Source organism: Aspergillus tanneri (assembly GCF_003426965.1).
Source record: "Aspergillus tanneri strain NIH1004 chromosome Unknown AapTan_1_pilon_pilon_pilon, whole genome shotgun sequence".
NCBI lineage: Eukaryota > Fungi > Ascomycota > Eurotiomycetes > Eurotiales > Aspergillaceae > Aspergillus > Aspergillus tanneri.
In genome coordinates, this window is record NW_022984628.1 from 1810538 (window position 1) to 1830071 (window position 19534).

A 19534-nucleotide genomic window follows, 5' to 3' on the forward strand; every position below is an offset into this window, starting at 1 on the left:
AGCGACCTGAAGATTGAAAAAACCTAGTCTAAGCAAGAACAGCGGACATCAAATCCTGTGTGAAATTCCACAGTGGACCGGCGTGTTGTGAAAGGAACGCTGCTCCAGTGTACCAGGTGTTTCTGTGTCCTTGCAACGCTTGAAGCTCGCGATAAAAGCCGGCTCCGATGTCTTCAGTTGGTACAGTAAAGTGCATCGGGGTATGGCTTTTGTAGGCTAAGAAGCGAATCTCATGATTATCATCTTGAGTATTATTTGACCTTCTGAGAGCTTTACGCAGACGATTAATACTTGCAGATATCTCTGCTTTAACATCAGCCTCTGAAGTAGCCTTGAGACCCCCATACCAGGTGGAGAATATTCCATCCACAACCGTGGGATTGAGGTTGTATAATGCAGGGAGCGTGGGAATGCGGAATGTCCTATTACTGTCACCAGTATTGAAGAACTGATAGCCAGATGGGAGGCCAGTTTCTGTGACGAGAGCGACGTAAGAAGCACTACTATTAAACCTCCCAAATCGGCTTTCTTCGTGGTCATCGAGACTAAACGGTCTCATGTTCTCAAGAGTAGGCGGAATGCTGACAAGCGCTTTTGACGCGATAATGAGCTTTATACCATGAGGGGTTTGCACAATAAGTCTAACACCATCTATTGATCGCTGAGATTCAATAACCGTAGATGACACAAGAGCGTCGGGGCCCAGTTCTTCCAGAGCCTTGTCATATATCTCGGAATTATCATGGTGTGCGGTGACTAGGGTACCTTCCCTTAGCCCTCTAATGCACGGGGCACCAAATGACTTGAGAATGTAAACTGTTGGTTGGCTTAGGATATTACCAGAGCCTCTTGACCTGGTCCAAATGGTATACGCTACATCCTGGAGTGAGTACTTTGTGATGAATTCTCCAAAAGGTAGTAGCAGATCCTCCGGGACGGGGTCAGGCAAGTCCCAGCTAGTGAGAAGATACGGATATTTCTCTACCTGAGCACTGTAGGCCTCTAAGTTGAAGCCAGGCTCAAAATCTGTGAAGACCTCACCCGTCTCAAAATCGGCGTATACCGTCGCATTGGCATTAAGCGAGAACCTCGTCAAGGGGATCTTGAAACGGCCAAAGAAATCCCTAACAACCGAGGAGTTTAGGTACGATTGTACTCCATAATCGATCTTCGTGCCAGTTTTGGGCTCGGTGTAGACAATAGTATGGCCTCCCAACCTGGGCTCTTGTTCCACCATAACTATTCTTTGGCCCAAGTCAAGGAGACTGAGGGCTGCAAATGTTCCAGTGGATCCACCTCCAACAATTACGATGTCCCGAATTATCACATCATCCTTAACGTAATTGGCAGCATCGAACTTGTCGGATCCGGTGAGAGCGAGACTGTAGCCCCATAGCAATGCTGAGAGGATTCTCATGGTGAATTATATCTCTTTTTAATACCCTGGCAATGGCTCTATACTCTTTAAACACTTAGCTTGCGTGACCTCCATAAGTATTTACTCTCTGTCCTTACCCAAATAATTAATAACGGTAGGGTATGTTGCCGCTCAACAAGATAAGTATATCACCTTGTTAAGGACATATTCAACTTTGGGTGCTCCAAAAGAGCAAAGGAGAAGGACTTTGCTTGAACACTGTGGTGCCTTCCAAACACAAATTGACAAGGATCGCATTTGCCCTGAAACATAGTGTAAATGACCCAATTTGAACAAGCATGACAGTGCTTGGCTACGTATTGTGTTAAATTGAAACCGAAATTGTATTCCTCAAAACGTATGTTGCGGCTTGCTGTTATTTAGATCTCCATACATAAGACAATAGTATTTTATATGCAGTGGGACGGAAATACGGGGAAGGAGGAGGGGATTCACTGATATAATATTGCTCCACCTGCACCACTCATTCCCTTAGTGTTTCGTATAGCACACAAGCTCGAGAATAGTTACTAAAGGACCATCTTTCTCCACTTCCACGTCAACAAGTAAGGGAATCCTTTGATATCAAGAATGAATATATTATTGGCGTGGGAATTGACGGGGAATAAGGCATAAGTATAGTGTGCTGCTTTCTGTTCTTTGCAGGCAACTTCATTTTTTACTATAAAGTATGTAAGATAGGATGGCGTTTTACCAACCAATTTAAGGAGGGAATGTCTCCTGAATCCTGAACAATAAACGCATAATCGCAAGTAGCTCTCCTTGCTGTATTTATTAGCCTGATCTCCATACCATACCCACATTTAAACCCCGGACCTTCGTCCAGCAACATCCCATCAGATGCTGCTTTGCCTTGTCCAACAATAATCTCTCCCACAGTCACAAATCCCAATTTTTCATCCGGACCCCGACAGTATTGAGTTCCAGCTTCAAGATAGATAGGCAGATCCTTCTTCGCAGCAACTGCCCGATAATGCCTTATGATTGCTAAACACAATCCTTTGCCGCGTTCGTCTTCTGCTGACCCCCAAATAAAATGTAGTAAAGTACTAGTCTTGTTCCCCCAGGACTGACCTCGTGCAGAGACCTTTGGTAGATGAAATATCTAGATTATCCCCCTGCGAGTTTTTTGTCACTGCATTAGAGAGGGTTGTCATGCCATATGCGTAAGAATCTACCAAGTAATTGTCGAGTCCAGAAGATGATAGCATCACTTTCACACCTGGGGACTTTCTGGGAGAAGCTATCTGTGTTTCAACTTTAGGTGGTGCAATTACTCCACAAGAACGAAATCTATCAGTTTCTTCAATGGTCGTATTGTTTGAGAGTGCTGATACCGGAAGTAGACTGATGAATCCCATATGGTATTCTTGACATTTTTCTAAGCTCAGAGGACCCAGACAATAGCTGATGGACGGATCATCCCGAAACGTATCAGCAAGCAGCTGCGACGCAATACCCACTCGGTCGCGATCAATTATGGCGCCCAATTCATCCGATAGGATTGGCAAACAGCCACACCTTCATTTCCAGTTGTAACCTGCGGCATCACTGCTGTAGAGAGGATAAGAGGCAGGCTGTAGGTACTATAGGATCGGGGAAATCCTGGCACTGATCTGATCTAGCTGCCTAAAAATACTAAATTATGTGACTATCACACAATTCCATCGAAGGAGGAAGCTTCGATTTGTATACGAAAGCAGATTCTCTCAGAGCGTCGGTAGAGGTATTGTCAATTATCAGCACAGATTTTGACTTTGGCCATCTGCAGCGCCGAAGAAGCTTAATGATGACATCCTCGAAGACAATGGCATCGACTCCACGATGGCTTCGAAAGACTAAAGCGTTAAACAAATCAACATGTCACAACACCCAGATCTTGACTGGAACTATATAAAGCTGCGTGACTGCATAATTTCACAAAACCCCCTCCCGGTTAATATACTGACATTCACCAATTCTGTATTCAATGCCGTTAATTAATTTACAGTCACTGGGTTGGGTAAACATATAAATCCCAATATTCCCAGCCCAAGCAAATACATTCCCGATAATTGACTTGTTAATATCTAGTACTTTAAACCATCGTGTAAAACTCCTTCCTGTCTAGAGTCTTCTGTTACTAATATGTTAAATTCACTGCCCAGAATCCTTGTTTTCCCTTATTATATAACCCTCCTTCTCTTCCCCCTTTCTCTCTACACTTCCCATCTTCTCTTTATCACATATACTTCTTCTCACTTGTCTATATATACAGGCTTCAATACTTCTAGCTGCGTCTTCCGTGAATAATAAACCGATGAAGCTGGAATGTCCGTATGCGCATCCTAGATACGGACCGCTTTCATGATCTTCCCCAGTCTCTTAGCCAGTCGCCCCTCGCAAAAGAGCTTTCAAATCCCAGATTTACCTGGCTAAATAAGGAAACAATACTTATTACTTATGATTAGGCCATTTCGCATTCAGGCATATCTACAATATCACATCTCCAAGTTGTCACTCCTAGACTACACGTATATGCAAAAGTGCTTTTAAGTGAACTTTGTGTTGAAAGGCTCCCATTGCGGCAATAAAGGCATTTTTCTTTACCTTACATCCTGGTCTTCAAGTATAGAGTAACCATGGATGTGGAGTAGAAGATTGCATGCTTTTAGCTCCTTGACTATAATCAAGTTAGCAGATTTATCACAGAACAATCAAGATATAGATAGCATATAATTCCGAAGCATAGCCACTTTTCACCGACTTCATCCAATGTACATGTCTCAGCCATGGCGATTGATAGAAATTGAATAGTCATTCTAAATCCCGTCCATGTGGCCTATGAAAAGGATTGGGTTTCCATAGCTGTTCTAAAGCTTGCTCCTGTTTGAGATAGCCACTGGGTGTGGGGATATCCTATGAGCCACTAGGTTACAGAATGTGCAGCGATTCGGCCACTTAGAATACCACAAAGAGGTGTAGTAGATCCAAAACAAGACGGGAAGAAAAGGTAGAGGTGCTAAGCCGATACTAAAAAGCAGGGTTGGATGCTCGCGACGGTATCTAGTAAGCCCTGCAGAAGGCTTGTATCAAGCTGGGACATCCGTAAAACTCAGATCATTTTTTAGATTAGAGTGATGCTTGGTAATCGGGCTTATGGTTGTCATTTCTTCATGGACCATTATTTGAATCTAAATTGAAGCGGCATCAATTAGCTGATTTTGAAACGAAGAACCGCCCTGATTATTGAATCTTTTAAGCCAAATTGATCTTGTTAGGTCAATAACATAGGTCCAAGTTCAGCAAATATCCTAGCTAACCAGGAGCTACTAAATTCCAGGATGTTCCATTTCTAATATGAAATATCTCGATTAAGGAAGAATCTAATCAGCCTATAGTTCTAGAAACTGCGCTTCGAGTTTATGAAAAAGGGGGATACAGAGGGAATTGAAACGAAATATGGTCATTTAACATCTGAAGTAAACTCGAATAGCAAAAGCCTGCGACTATGTACATAATACATTTTGAATAGCCGATTATTTCGTCTTGATATGCTTGAGCTTTTTCGGTTCGTGGACAAAGTTGTTGGCGTAGTTCTTAGGGACAAATCGGCGCTCATTTGGCTCCTGGACGAAATATTCATATCCCTGCTTCTGCGCAAACATTATGGCATCCTCCTTCGACTTAAAGTTCAAGTGAGTGCCTTGCATGAAATCAGCAGACGACTGCCACCCCATCAGGGGGTTTTCCCAACGATGTCCCTTTTGCAAAATATCCCAATCCATTCTCCAGTGGTGAGCGTGCCAAGTTCCGGACTGTGTTGCGGACTTGGTGGGACGGTAAATCCTGGATGACACGATTAGCCACGGTATAGGACTCTGAAATACCCAGTACCTACCGGACAGTACGAGCCTGAAGGTCAGTGGGGGCTCCAGAGAGGACTGCTGCAGGAACTGTCTCGCCAGGCTCGCTGCCATCCATCACTCGCTTCGGCACAGGTGAGAATAGTCTATGTTCATGTCAGTCCTGCTTTTCCGGGACGTCGCGTAATACCAAGGGTTGGGTTGCATACGATGTTCCATGGTCAATGGTCGCCTCATAATCAGGCTGATGGCGGGCCATTGCTTCAGAAGGGCTCTCCTTCCGGATCAAGGAACTGTCCTTGGGACGGACGGTCGGCGCGTCAGAAGTGTCGGTTTTGACGAAAGGGTCGCCACGACCAGTGTTGGTAGACACGAAACGTGCATTAGCAGGGGCAATGAGCCTTCCAGCCCGGAAGCAAGCAGCGGCTCCTGCTCTCATGAGCGACATGATGACAATTGGATCCGGCGTGTGGTGGACAAAACAAGGTGATGCGGTCGTGCATTTGAAGGTGAGGTATGCGGCGAGTGCTGTCGTTAATGCAAATCCTAATATGGTTTAGCGCGATAATGAGGCTCCCTGCGTTAGGAACCGCTCATCCGACAACCCGCTTTCTCACTGGCACTTCCCTTCCCTCCGATATTATCCTTCCTCCAGGTTCACTTGCTCCTATCAAGGTAAGGGCAATATTCTCAGACCTGTGCTTATTTTCGGTTACGCAATTGATGTGATTCTAAAAGTTTCTGACTCGACTTAGCCCACACAAGATGAGTTACATCACTCGCCGAGGTCTCTCGACCTTGATCCCTCCCAAGGTAAGTACCAACACACAGCAGCAAAGGGAGCCGAGCCCTCGAATGGACGAATACTAATTTTTTATTAGATTGCTTCCCCCAATGTAAGATTCCCTCGGACCCAGTGTGATTCCCATCCGACGGCGTCTTAATACATGACCGGAACAACCTTTTCTTCACTGCGACTCCTAGACATCGTGATGCTTGTTCCATTTTCCTACGCTCAGATAAAACTAACTTGTACAAAGGCTATCGGTGCTGCTAAGGATGCTGCCCGTATGGATCGTGTGGTGAACTTCTACGCCAAACTTCCCCGCGGCAACGCCCCTGAAGTCAAGCCCACCGGTCTCATCGGTCGTTACCAGGCTCGCTACTTCGGCAAGAACCCTTCTGCTGCTCGTAAGTGATCCCACCTCTATGTTCAGATTCCTCCGCCATTTACTAATGCTTAATCTCTAACTAGCTCTTGCCCACGCCATCGGTGGCATTCTCATCCTGGGATACAGCATGGAATACTACTTCCACTTGCGTACGTTCATCCTCTGCCAGTATAATTACAAGAAGACTATGACTAACAGTATACCAGGTCACCACAAGAACCACCCTCACTAAACGTTGCGCGAACAGTTTGTGGGTGCGGAGGATTTATGTATATACCGCAGACCTTAGGCTAAGAGCAATGTAAAAGAATATGTTAGGAAGTGGTGCCTTTTTTTTTTTTTTTGTATCCTCCCTCCTCATGCTTTTCCTTTGTCGCACTTGCACAAGTAGAATTATTTGAAGAATTCCTGGGTATTATTGTGGTCCTTTGGAAAGGGTTCCTAGGATCCTCCCACCTGCCGAACATGGATAGAACAAACCACAGTAAACTTGGGGGGATCAGCATGATGATAACTATTAAAAAAAAGAAAAACAAAATATCTATCGATGCTGAGTATTATCCTAAGGCTAGAGAGGCGTAAATTTGTGACGGTTCCAGCCACAGAGTTTGGTCTTCACCTGCCAACCTGTCCCACGCTAACCTAAAACAGCCACCTAGTCTCAACCCGCTGAGCCGTCCACCCATCCATGACCGCAGCCATCATCCGATCATCAACTTGAGAAGAACCACTACTCTATCACCTCCCTTTCGGGACTTCCTAGGCCGCCGCGTCTACTCTTCTCTAGAACCCCTCGGCCTACTCGTCCGTTCTGGAGTCCAACCCCTATCTCTCTTACTTGTAGGACCTTCATCATCCTCTGGGTCCTTCGGAGCTTTTACGACTCAAACACCCGAGCTAGCAGAGTGACCGTGGCGATACTTAATCCCTGACAAGAGGTACTTCTCAGACCATTTCTCCATGTCTATCCACGAGTTCAGGATTATAGTCGCCTCTTATTCCCAAATCTGCAATTTTTAGAACGCTTGTCTAACAAATGTCGCAACCTGTTCTCACAGACTCGAGAATTGTTATGGCAGAGCAGAGCAGCCACGATGTGGTAAATCAAACCCTGTCGGGCGGCGACCCTTCGCCTTCCGACGTTCCTGCGAGCACTAACGACAAGCAACCTGCCGGAGGGGACGTGGGGGAGATAAAGCACACCGCTACAACAATAGAAACCGAGACGACATCGAGCACTACACAAGGTGAACGGAGATCGGATCCTGATTTGTCAGTACAGAAGAACGAGCCTGGAACGGACACTGAACGGCTATCGACTGTGAGTCTTGACGACACACGAAGTCCGGGGTAGTTACTGAACCAGACATAGGAAATCTCGAGGCACGGCCCTGGGCCTGTACCGACCAGAGTCCTTGAAATGAATGGCGTCGCTTCTGCATCAGATGGTGGTGAGGATACAGCCTCACTGGGTGGTTCAGAATCCGATGCCAGTCGAACGGATTCGAAGCTTAACTCACGAGCATCATCGACGAAACGGCCAACGTCATTCAAGCCCGTCACTTTTGCCAAATTCTCAGTTCCAAAGGCACCCGGCACACCTCCCACGGCGAAGGTACCAGATAAAGGTATAAACTAACCCGCCCCCTCAGAAACATGTGCGACATGGGCCTCTAACAGATGACAGCCCCCTTATCTTCGTCAACTCCGCTAGGCCTACCACCGCAAAGTTCACGACCTCGCTTGGTCGCCAAGACGACTAGTAGCTTACGCGATTCATTATCAAAGTCGGGATCAAGTGCGGCTAAAGCAGGTGGAAGTGGACCCGATCCTAATCAAGTTTGGAATAGGAATCAGCGTAAGATACGGCGTTTTCTACCTCTAGAAGCTCTACTCATCTAACAATTTCATGGTTATAGCTGCTCAGCAAACACCCCCGAAGCACTTGACCGACGAAGAACTGAAACAACAATATGGTATCCACATGACATCTCGCATTCAAGAAGATGGAGGCGGGACTGAGGCAAAATGGGCTGATATCGACGACGACGAAGACGACTGGGCTCCAGAGACAATTGAATGGACTGATGGGACAAAGACTAATCTTACTCATCCTGAACCTGCGCCTGTGAGTGCCACGGAACACCAGGCACCCACTGAGAACAGGGACGAGCCATTGCCCCCTGAGCAAGTCGCTACTGCCAAAGATGCTCTTAGGTTCGTTCCCAAGCCAACAACCTCGATTGGACCCAATCCGACAGTCCTCAGACTTGGGGCAAATGCGGAACGGCAAGCAAAGAACGCAAGTATATTGTCTAGGGGTCCAAACGAAAGGTTTCCCTCGCTGTCCACAAGTCCGGCTCCTCCGCCGACCAAGTCACCGTGGGCCCCCTTACCACCCGTCGAGAAGATATCACCTGTCATCCCCCCCGTCCAACCCCAACAACAATTTGTGCGGCCTTCCACCAGAGAGCAACCAAGTGTGCCAGATGGTTTTAGTGGAAGCGTACAACCGAAAGAAATCGCAGCAGACGATTTCAATCGGTCTTGGAGAGAAATGCAGTCTGGTGGTACTCGAGAGCTCTACAATTCTAGGTCAGGTCGCTATGAGCCCGTACCCGAAACCAGGAAAGGAAACTGGCGTTCTGAGCAAAGCTTGCGTGCCCCGTCTCTGCTTCAAAGGCCAACCCCGGGTGAGCCAGCGGGCCCTGCAGAGCCTTCCCCAGCTTTCCAAACTCATCGAACAGGTGCTCAGGATGGCACTCATTGGGCCCGGCGTCGAACATCGTCGAATGTAAGTGGAGGAAGTGGCAGCTTTGGGCGCCGGATGTCTATTGGTAGACCCGATGTTGCACAAAGATCTTTTGAAACTAGAAGAGGGTCACAGGTGAATGGAATGGTCGAATCGCCATTAATAAGTCGAGACCTACCACCTCCAAAAGAACCTTTACCAGAGACTGCTCCCTCTCAGCCTGGTCACGGTCTTCCTCGGTCTCCGCGTGGCTCGGCAGCCACTGTACATGACAGAGTCCTAGCCTCATCCAGTGCTACTGCTCATCCTCCCGAGCCCCATGTTGGTGAAGAGACTGCAGCTTCGCGGGTGCCTCAGGAAGATCCAGTTGCTATGCAGCAGCGTATCATGAAGGAAAAGAGGATGGAAGCTCGGCAGCGAAGACTGGAACAAGAAGAAAAAGAGGAGGCTGCAAAACGAGAACGGATTCGACAGAAGCTTGAGGCTCTTGGTCCGCCACCTGAGAAGGCCAAACCGCGTCGCAAGGAGTCTCTGGAGAGTAATAAGGCTGAGAGCAATGCATCCCCATCAACTGCGCAGATCACGCATTCGCCGCCTAAACCTCCTGTACCTGAGCCGACAGGGGAGCCGAAACAGTACGGAATGATGAAGGTCCACCACCCCGATAACGTGAAAAAGTTTATTGGGAAAGATCGTGCGGCTGACAAAGGTGCTCCAATGGCCACCACTCGACGCATCCCTTCACCAGTCCATGAGCCGAAGGCCGATACTACCGTTACAAATGGTCTCCAATCACCTGGTGATTCGCAGGCTCATCTTCCTGAGAGCTTTCCAGACTCCAAACTTGAAGAGCAAGGCCCTCAGTGGAGAAGCGGTCTTAATGCGCCTAGCTCTTATTCGCCGTGGGCGCCGAACAACAAACTTGTGACAACACCTGCTATGACAAATCCTTGGAAGCCTCTCAGTAGCGACAAAACTTTGGGTAATGGCATATTTGACCAAGGCCTCGGTGGCTTTCCTGCAAGAGATATTTCTCTACGTGGTCATCTTGGCTTGGATCAGTCGTCAGTAACCCCAGTATCACAGCCATTCTCTGCACCTTCGCGGTCGCCACAAGAAAGTGCATCGATATCCCCCTTGCCGTCTCCCGAAGTCCGACATACATCCTACGAACCCATCAATCCTATTGCGCGTCCTGGACCAATTGGGCCTCCGAGCTCACAACATCCTTGGCAACATGAAAATCGCGTGGCTGGAACTGCAGCGTGGAACAACTTCCATGCTGTTGCTGCAAAGCGTGAGGCAGAAGAAAACGAAAAGCTCCGCGGTGAGATGAATGCTATCCGTGAAGCACCATCTTCGTTACCGGTTGCATTTAATGAAACTTGGAGGCAGGTCCGGACTGGAGATCAAGCCGGTCGGAGACAAGTTGTGGGAATTTCTCGGTCAACAGAGAACAACAACACCGCGCCAATGTCGAGCCCTCTTCCTGGGTTGGATCACCCTGTTAGCACTCTACCTTTTGCTGAGAGCTCTGCGCGGCCATTCGGCAGCGTTGCAGTTCGCAGTTCACGGTTCTTCCCTCAGGTGCCAATAGAGCATCCGAAGAAGCCAGTGTTTGAAGGCGATGATTTCCGAAGACCATCGCCCCCTCCTCCAGAAGATATGTCGAATCACCCGGTGTACACTGGTGACATGAACAAGCCTCTTGTTCACCTTCCTGCGCCAAAGCCAATCGTCAAACTTCCTCCGAAAGTTGTCACTACTTCTCAGCATCCTCCCACATTCGCCTCTATGGTCGCTGCATCGCCACGCTCTGCACCAGTGTCCACTGCAGCATCATGGCAGGAGAAGATCAACTGCCTTTTTGGTAAAAAAACAGTGCCTGAGAAGAAGAATGCTCTCGCAGTTACCTCGGCTTCTAAAGAACCTCTAGACGTTCAGCTGCATATCGCTGCTGTTTCTGTCTTGCTTCCTCAGAATGATGAATTTCCAACCGGTGACGGTGATATCACTGCCCGGCAGGTCGAAGAGGCTGAGGAAATGTTCGAGGATCGTGAAGTAGGTTCACTGCCTGTAGTACGGGTGCCTACCATGGCTCCTGCAGCAGCTTGGCAGGCAGCGCCAGCTCCCTCGCAATCTCGGCTACGTTTAAAGAATTTAAAACCAATGCAGGTTCACAGTATTGAGCCGTTTTCATTTGGGTTCCACGATAAGGACACCTCTGGGAATCAGCGAGTCTCGATACGCTTCCCGGGAGCGGTTCTGGCTAAAACCATTGTGCTTTCTAAGAGATCAGGAAACCAAAACCCCCTGCGACCTCGCGGCTCTTCGAGTTACAAGCCTCGGAAAAACACAAAGCTTCGCGAAGGAGCTGGCAGTTCAAGTTCCAAAAGATCAGCATCGTCTCAACATGGAACAGGCAACAGCTCTCCGCGACATCAGTCACGAAATGGATCCTGGGGACCTCGTACATTCAGCGGGTCTCGTTAGGATTATTTCGTTGCGAGTGATGTTCTTTATTCATTGAATTGTTTTCGTTTTTCTTTCGCACCGGGTTTAAGAGATTCGTTGGGCGTCTATTTCGGTCTTGATGAGCTACGCCTGTGGAGGAGATCCGAAGGGTCTGATTTTTGAGCTCTTAGTACTCTTATTAATGTCCTCTTTTCTTTACCCTTTCCATATATTATTCCCTCCTTGTTCTACTGCCTTGATAGTACACGCTTTAAAGGTACATTTCTCTCTCATGCTAAGTGGATTGGAAACGAACATGCAGACTGATTCCGATAAACCACCGACTCTTGTGGCCTGTTCAGTTGAAAGATTACAACATGTTGGTGATACAAGTATCGTTGTTTTCTTCAAATTATCATCTCGAAACTGATGCATATCTTCCTCTGGTCAAATCAAACGTCGTCTTGTCATTCCGAACCTCTAAATCCCTCCCCCCTTTATCTCCATTGCCCATCGCCTCCTCTCTCCGAGATCCATTGTACTTACCCATAGGATTGATGGCTTTAAAAGCTACGTCTATTTTTGTTTTGTATATTCACTATCAGAATCCAAATGGAACTGATCAATGGAAAGAGTGATGGAGAGACCAGGTGCTATGCAGTGAATGGACGGGGGGTGTTTAAAGCGTCCTCATGCATGTATCTAGCCTTTGTGCCAGTATATGCATTCAATGGTTTTCTTGCTATTCAATTTTATTACATGTGCAAACTTTATGTAACTGTAGAAGTCAATATGAGTATTTTGCTCTTTATAATTCACTATTATACAGTTTGGACTTGTCTGAGATACATGATCTAAGATTGATAATAGAGTAAAGGTCCTAACCTGATGGGTACTCTCTAATTTATAGAGAAAGAGGATAAAGGGAAAAAGCATCATATAAACAAAGCACCGCCTCCCAATCCTTACGCTGAATCACATACGACAAGCACTCATCCAATACTCACGTCCTAAACAACAATACCACCCAAGAAAATACAGAAAATAAATAACCAGGACTCCAGTATCTTGGGTATCAAACGCCCTGAACCATTGACTCATTCACATTTAACACCCTCATCGCTCACCAGTTCCATGTCCGACTTGATGCGGTGAAAACAGGCGGTTTCCATTGCAGACGCGCCGGGTCGATCTTACGAAAGCCTTTGGTTCTCTCCTTATCGAGGCGTTTCTTGTGTTCCTCGACGACGTTGTCGGTAAGGACGATGACCCAGTTTCCTTTCTATAGGGTAAAATAGTTAGCACATATTTTGTTTGACGGTGGGAAATAAAGGGAGATCCGAGGGTGTAAACAGTACATGGTATCGGAGCATATTGAGAACAACCAGGGTTTCATGGACGTCTTTCTCGGTCATTGATGTCAGGACTGCGAGATCGTTTTCGCTAATAGACTCTCGGCCGGGTTCAAGGAGCAGATCTACCAGCGTTTCCCGCCAATATTGTCGATATCCCAGCAAGCCCAGATCACTCAGAGGCTTCTCGGGCGAGCCAAGTTTGCCTTCTCGTTTGCTGAGCTCGTAGCTAAAGGAGATGAGAAGCCGGCCAAAACCGCGGCGTTGGTATTGAGGCAGGGTCATGATACAAGCAAGGTTGTAGCCCTCGGCCGAATCTTTTTCTTTAGAAAAGTACCCTACCAAATGGCAACCTGTTTCGTCTCGAGTGCACATACAGTAGAACAAGAACGGATCCACGTCGTAGTAAAGCGTCTTGTGGTCGAGGAAAAGCTTGCTCAGAAGGCAAAGGTTCCGACACCAGGTCCGCTGACGTCGGCCATCTACCTCGAAGAATGAGATGTAGTCATCGCGGTAGATTTCGTTTCCGGGAGGATGTACAAGTGTGCATTTGGTACGATGACGCTCAAATGCGCGTTTGTTGTCGAAATAACTCAGACAAAATTCATCGATGTAGACCATATCTACATCAGAGAATTCGGCAGGATAAGGCGAGAAATACCAAGGTTCGATATCAAATTTGCCCATTTGTAGGCGATTCAAGTTACGCACGCGATGGATTTCCGTTGGATTCTGCGTCATACTACCGCTTGTCCGCAAGCGTTCAATTTCATCTTCTCGCGACTTCTTGCCTTGTTCCTCTTTCATGTCTGAGAACCCGACATCGATCATGTCGACATCATCAGAGTCCAGCTTGGGAGTCCCGTCTGCAGAGACAACTTCGGACCCCAGAATCGACATATTGGCCGGTGTCTCATCGCCCCTGTTCTCCTTGCCCCCAGCCTTGGACGGACGTGGAGCTTTACCAACATTCACATTTTTGCCCGACAGAAGATCCGGTGTCGCTGAAACTTCCCGACTCTCTGCCCTGGCGCGCTTCTGCGCATTCTTGCTTGGTGCTTTCTGCCCGGGGCCAGTCTTCTTTTTCTCCGGTTTCTCCGGCTGTGGCCATTCAACCTCTTGGGATAGGTCAAGCCTTGCGGCATCCACCCATTCTAGAATAAATGTAAGCATTAAATTCACGGCATGCATATAAAGCACTTACCGTCCAAACGCTTATTGAAATCAACATAGTGGACACTGTGCCCTCCGTAAGCACCAAATACTAACAGGCAACGTGGGGAAAAGAACTCACTAGAAGCTCGGGCCATCTTTACGCTGCCTAATAGACAATATCTCTGCTTTTCTTAATTCCCCATCCTATACGCACAATCTATCAGCCATCTCTCCTTTGCCAGGTACGGATCTGGATCACGTGATCCTATATAAAATGTGTAGAAGAAACTGACCTTCTGGACTATAACCTTGACACCGATCCTATGTTCATAATTAGCATATCCGACCGACAAAATACATGTTTAAGATCCCAAAATAACAATCTGAGGAATTTTCTCACGACATACCGGATGGTGTTGAGGGTGGCAAACCCCTTCTCTACGGACTCTGGCGTTCCTGTGGCCTCCCCATGAGAATCTTGGACGCCCATGGTGTATGGCAGGTGATTCTCAGGGTATCCGAGGAAATTATCGAGATGAAAAGCACTGTAGTGGATGAATTAGGCGATGGAAGCGAAGGGAGAAGCCTCACTTGGGGGAGATGGAGGATTGAATGAATTTGCACCAGTGACGCCGAGACCGCCTTTCTTGACTTCCGTTTTGGGACGCTTTCGGTAATTTGCAACCTTACGTATCTTCCAGCTCACATCTATAATATAGTACGTCGTGCACAAGAGTCTCGGTGCTTTACAATAGTATAGTACAAGCATCAATATTTGTGGATACATAGCATTCAAGGTAGATAACAACGCCTAGACAAATCACCATGTCAAGGGCAAGAACATGTAGAAAAAGAGGTCCCAGAACAAGATTACAGCCAAAGAATACAGAAGCAAAGGCTACCTAGACTATGGCGCTCAGTGCCATCCATTAACCATTCCTCCAGTGCCCGCAATCAAGTCATCCAGTTCATTTTTTCTGGTACGGTAAACTTCCTGAGCTTCACGCTCTCTCCTCATAGTAAATGCCACCTCGTCTCGCAGCCTCTCAAGTCTGCGGGCAAGCGCTGATTCCTCGGAAATCTGCAAGTTACGGAATGCATCTAGCTCATCCTTCGATTTCTCCAAGGCGGTGCTGGCTTCCAAGATCTTGGTTCGAAGCATTTTGGCCCGGTTCTGATACCCACCATAATGCAGCGCAAGCTTCTTCTCCAGCTTGTTCCCTTGCTCCGCCGTGGCAAGAAGAGAATTTTGTACACTGTCAAATGCGCTTATCATCCGCTGCTCTTGTTGGTAATTATCTTCCTCTTCGTCAGCGTAATTGGAGAGGCCGGGGATAGTATTAGAATGGGTCGAGGACCACTGGTTGTCGAATCCCTCCAGCCAGTTTTGCTGTTGTCCAGACGAGGCGGCTTCAGCGCTGATGGCCGAGCGGGCTGCTGCGACGAATTCATCATCGAGTCGTTCCAGCTTTCGCGGCTTGCCCTCTACCTTGGCACCTGGAACAGGAAATTTACGAGCATCATGTGCAATGAGAAGGGCAGCTTCTTTAGCGATCATAGCGCCAATAGGATCAGCCACATGCGAAGCTCGCTCAAACAAAGAATCTATGTCAAGAACACTCGGCCGAGGCATTGCTCGCTGATAGACCTGTGACTGACGCTTCAGCTCTACCAGGGCGGCCTTCTCCTGCGCTTCCCTTTCTCTCCTGTCGCGTTCTGCTGCATCCTCTTCTGTAAGTTCTTCTGTTACAGTTGGCTCTGCTGATTCCGACGGAAGTTCTTCCAATTCCCATTCGGTTTCTTTTGGCTTGGGGAGCGCTGCCAGTTTGCTACGAATGCTTTGACGAGCTAGATTCTCATGCATCTTGATGTCGCGAGGGGTACTCGAAACAAGCTGTCCGCCTTCCATCTCCTGGTTCAGGGCAAAATGATCACGGGGAGTTCGCAATGGAGTTGCCCCGGGGCCGATCCCTCCTCGAATAGGTGTTGCGCTGACACCAGCAGCCTGACGGAAAGGAGTTGCCATTGGATTAGGCGTGACAATCTGTTGACGTCGAGGTGCGATACCATCAAAACCGGTCGAAGACCCTCCTTCGTGCAAAGGGGTGTTCTCTCCACCAAGCAGTGACGACTGTGTCTCAGTCAATGCTCTGATATTCCGGATTTCGTTGGCGATGTGATCCTCCTCTGGAGGAGCCCGGGGAGTTCTGATTGGTGTCCCTCCAACGATAGCAGAATAGTTTCCGATTAAGCCCCGAGTAGTCTCTTCATCTCCAGCCAGTTTACTAGCCCTATCGCCTGCCATGCCCATCTTGATTATTTCCTCCATTTCTCCCTCACTGACCTGAGGACTAGGGAGAACGAGGGCCCTTCTTTTGCTGCTTTGCTCCGCCTCACGGATCTTTTGCATTTGACCGGCCCGAGCGGCGGCAGCCGATGCAGCCGACGTGCTGTTTTTATCATTTTTCCTCTTCTTTCGTTCTGCCTCGTCATCCTGGTCCCCTTTCCGTTTATTGGCAAGCTGTTGTTTCCGTGGGTCAAACATTTCCCGCTGTCTTTCATTCCGAACCTGCTCGTCCATAGTATCGTAGAAACCAGGTGCAGCCGGCTTTTCAAACGGGATGTCGGCGTTATAATCCATCTCTCCCTTCTTTCGAGTAACGACCTTTATATTAATGCCGGCATTCTTGAGTTCCCGACGCTTCTGTAGAACCGCAAGCCTTCGAGATTCCTCTAGCTGACGTTCTCTAGCCTTACGCTTTGCCTTCTTTCCTTGTGTGTTTGCCAAACGAGCACGAGCCTCGCTCAACATTTCCTTTTCATCCTCGTCGAGGTCGATCGTATCAGGCCGAGCAGGTTTCGATTCCGGATCAGGATCCAACTCACCCGGTCTATATGGAATTAGTAAGACCAATGTAGCAGCATACTCGCAATGACGACTATCATACCGTAGGCGGCGCACGTCGTCAGCGCTTGGGGCCGCGGATTCTGCACCGGGGCCTCCCAAGCCCAGCTCATCATTCTCACGGGCTTCTGCCTCGTCCAGCAATTTCTGATAACGCTCCAGACATTGCGTTGCCGTGCGACCCACAATTGGTGCAATTGTGCGCCACTGTGTTGGCATCAATTTGGCCAAGTGCAACAGCTTCTCGTCCTCCTCCCTCGACCACTCAACTTTGCGAATGCCGGGGTCCAACCATTCTACCCATCGCGCCTTACATTGCTTGGGAGTCTTCCGTGCTAACAGTGACGAAACTCGCGCCCACTGGTTGAGACCATACTTGGAGACCTGTGAGAGATACTATCAGTATCCATTTCAAGATATTCAATCCTCGTCTTTTTAATATCCTCTCAGACGGGCAGTTTTAACTTACGGCTGCCCGAAGCACCTCATCTTCGATATTGGTCCTAAAGATGGATTAGCAGGTCAATAGTAAAAAGAGTTTAAATCGCCGCAATTCTTACCAAACACCTCCTTTGACAACTGGCATGGCTGCTAATGCTCAACGAGCCTTTTCAATGATGCCAGCAATGCTGACGAAGCAGAATTCGCTGGTTAAATATTATGGACCAGTTAACAACAGTCAGGTCCCTGGACTCCTTCGTGGTTGCCGGTTAGGGCCGATAATGAACCTCTTACGAGGGTGAAAACCGAGTTCAGTCTAACCTGCCCGTGATGGCCGCGCCAAGTTTTAGCGCGGCAGCCGCACGAGTCAGCTTCGCCCCGCGCGATTTATGTAAGCAGGTCCAGATTTTTGGCCGCAATATTCATCTATCCTTAAAAAAAAATAAAAAAGAACCAACTTCGCAATCACTCAGGGCCTTCACAATGTCGACTTCCATTGAAGCACCTAGGCAGTACAGCCAACCTTCCCGTAAGGGCAAGAAGGCTTGGAGAAAAAATGTGGATGTTACGGAGGTGCAGGAAGGTCTGCGAGTGTTGAAGGAAGAAGAAATCAAAGGGTAAAAAACACTCAGTACTCTGTCGCACTAAATTTATTTGCTAATGCATTACTTTTTTTTTTTTAGAGGTATTCTAGCAGAGAAGCCATCCGATGAATTGTTTACTATCGATACCACCGGCTCATCAGAAATCCGCAAGTTGGTTGAGAAACAACACAAGCCACTGAGATCAGACGAGATCATTGCTCAACGGTCTGCGATTCCAGGAGTAGACACTCGGAAACGCCAAAATTCCAAGGTCACAGATGGAGTCATCGAGCCGAAGTCCAAGAAGCAGAAGAGCGACTGGGTCAGCCGAAAGGATTGGTTGCGCCTAAAGCAGGTGGCCAAGGAAGGAAACCCTGCCAACAAGGTCGAACAAATTGATTTGTATGATCCTTGGGCTGATAATGAAGATTCAACACCACTGGATGACCCGAAATTTGATTTCCTGGAAAAGCCGAAGCAAAAAGTTGCTCCTTCTACGATTACGCACGCCCCAATTTCGCTCGCTGCAAATGGGAAGCCTATCCCCGCCGTCCGCGCTCCCAAGGCTGGCACTAGTTATAATCCGTCGTTTGAAGAGTGGGATCAACTCCTACAAGAGCAGGGAGAGAAGCAGGTGGAGATTGAGAAGAAGCGCTTGGAGGAGGAACATAAGGAGCAAGAAAGACAGCGCTTGATTGCCGAAGCCAAGGACGATGACGGTGAGGTGAAGTCTGATGACGAGAGCGCTTGGGAAGGATTTGAAAGCGAATACGAGAAGCCAGACTGGCTGAAGAAGAAACGCCCTGAGCGAAAGACGAAAGCAGAGAGAAACAGGATTAAGCGGCGGAAGGAGGCGGAGCGGAAGGCAAAGTGGGAGGAGAAGATGAAGCAGAAAGAAGAGCAAGTTGCACAGGCGAAAAGTATCGCACAAAAACTGCAGAACCGGCCTCTCCAGCTGAAGAAGGATTCCGATGCTGATTCTTCGAGCGAGGGCGATGACACTGCTCTCCGGCGCAGGCCTTTGGGGAAGACACGGTATGTCACCTTCACTTACATTCCGTTCCATTCGGTTACTGACTGTAGTGTCAGAGCACCCGAAAAGAATCTGGAAGTGGTTCTGCCAGATGAACTGCAGGATTCCCTACGCCTGCTCAAGCCCGAAGGCAATCTTCTAGACGATCGATTCCGGACGCTGATCGTTCAAGGGAAGCTGGAATCGCGAAAACCGGTGTCGCAACCCAAGAGGGCAAAGAGAGAGGTGACAGAGAAGTGGACCTACAAGGATTTCAAAGTCCCAGGTGCAGAGACGTGATTTATTCTCATATTCTGTTGCTGCCGTATAGACGTATAATATCCATCTAGAATATCAAAAGTTCTTTGTTATCAGCGCCCATTGAACGAAGAGATGATTCCCCCGGAGGCCTTTCCAATTCCTA

At 48.0% G+C, this 19534-nt stretch overlaps 7 protein-coding genes across 7 annotated transcripts; 3 read left to right on the forward strand and 4 right to left on the reverse strand.

Moving 5' to 3' along the window:
* Positions 1-28: 28 nt before the first annotated feature.
* On the reverse strand, positions 29-1417 carry ATNIH1004_002622 (uncharacterized protein; the record flags this gene model as incomplete). Its single annotated transcript, XM_033567309.1, has 1 exon — positions 29-1417. One exon carries the CDS (start codon positions 1415-1417, stop codon positions 29-31), a length of 1389 nt encoding a protein of 462 aa, XP_033429304.1.
* A 3539-nt stretch (positions 1418-4956) lies between these two features.
* Positions 4957-5731, reverse strand: NUO21 (ETC complex I subunit; the record flags this gene model as incomplete). Its single annotated transcript, XM_033567310.1, has 3 exons — positions 4957-5266; positions 5319-5429; positions 5493-5731. The coding sequence occupies 3 exons, from the start codon at positions 5729-5731 to the stop codon at positions 4957-4959; spliced, it is 660 nt and encodes a 219-aa protein (XP_033429305.1).
* A 317-nt stretch (positions 5732-6048) lies between these two features.
* Positions 6049-6687, forward strand: ATP17 (F1F0 ATP synthase subunit f; the record flags this gene model as incomplete). Its single annotated transcript, XM_033567311.1, has 5 exons — positions 6049-6096; positions 6165-6179; positions 6324-6474; positions 6539-6604; positions 6662-6687. 5 exons carry the CDS (start codon positions 6049-6051, stop codon positions 6685-6687), a joined length of 306 nt encoding a protein of 101 aa, XP_033429306.1.
* An 804-nt stretch (positions 6688-7491) lies between these two features.
* ATNIH1004_002625 (uncharacterized protein) lies at positions 7492-11700 on the forward strand (the record flags this gene model as incomplete). The annotated part of the gene is made up of 4 exons (XM_033567312.1): positions 7492-7776; positions 7828-8083; positions 8143-8313; positions 8375-11700. The coding sequence occupies 4 exons, from the start codon at positions 7492-7494 to the stop codon at positions 11698-11700; spliced, it is 4038 nt and encodes a 1345-aa protein (XP_033429307.1).
* A 1084-nt stretch (positions 11701-12784) lies between these two features.
* On the reverse strand, positions 12785-14658 carry ESA1 (NuA4 histone acetyltransferase complex catalytic subunit ESA1; the record flags this gene model as incomplete). Its single annotated transcript, XM_033567313.1, has 6 exons — positions 12785-12943; positions 13020-14167; positions 14218-14252; positions 14308-14372; positions 14462-14489; positions 14576-14658. The coding sequence occupies 6 exons, from the start codon at positions 14656-14658 to the stop codon at positions 12785-12787; spliced, it is 1518 nt and encodes a 505-aa protein (XP_033429308.1).
* Positions 14659-15084: 426 nt separating this feature from the next.
* cef1 (putative cell division control protein (Cdc5)) lies at positions 15085-17659 on the reverse strand (the record flags this gene model as incomplete). Its single annotated transcript, XM_033567314.1, has 4 exons — positions 15085-17059; positions 17117-17457; positions 17543-17576; positions 17634-17659. The coding sequence occupies 4 exons, from the start codon at positions 17657-17659 to the stop codon at positions 15085-15087; spliced, it is 2376 nt and encodes a 791-aa protein (XP_033429309.1).
* A 338-nt stretch (positions 17660-17997) lies between these two features.
* ATNIH1004_002628 (ribosome biogenesis protein NOP53) lies at positions 17998-19410 on the forward strand (the record flags this gene model as incomplete). Its single annotated transcript, XM_033567315.1, has 3 exons — positions 17998-18131; positions 18198-19133; positions 19188-19410. The coding sequence occupies 3 exons, from the start codon at positions 17998-18000 to the stop codon at positions 19408-19410; spliced, it is 1293 nt and encodes a 430-aa protein (XP_033429310.1).
* Between the last annotated feature and the right edge of the window lie 124 nt (positions 19411-19534).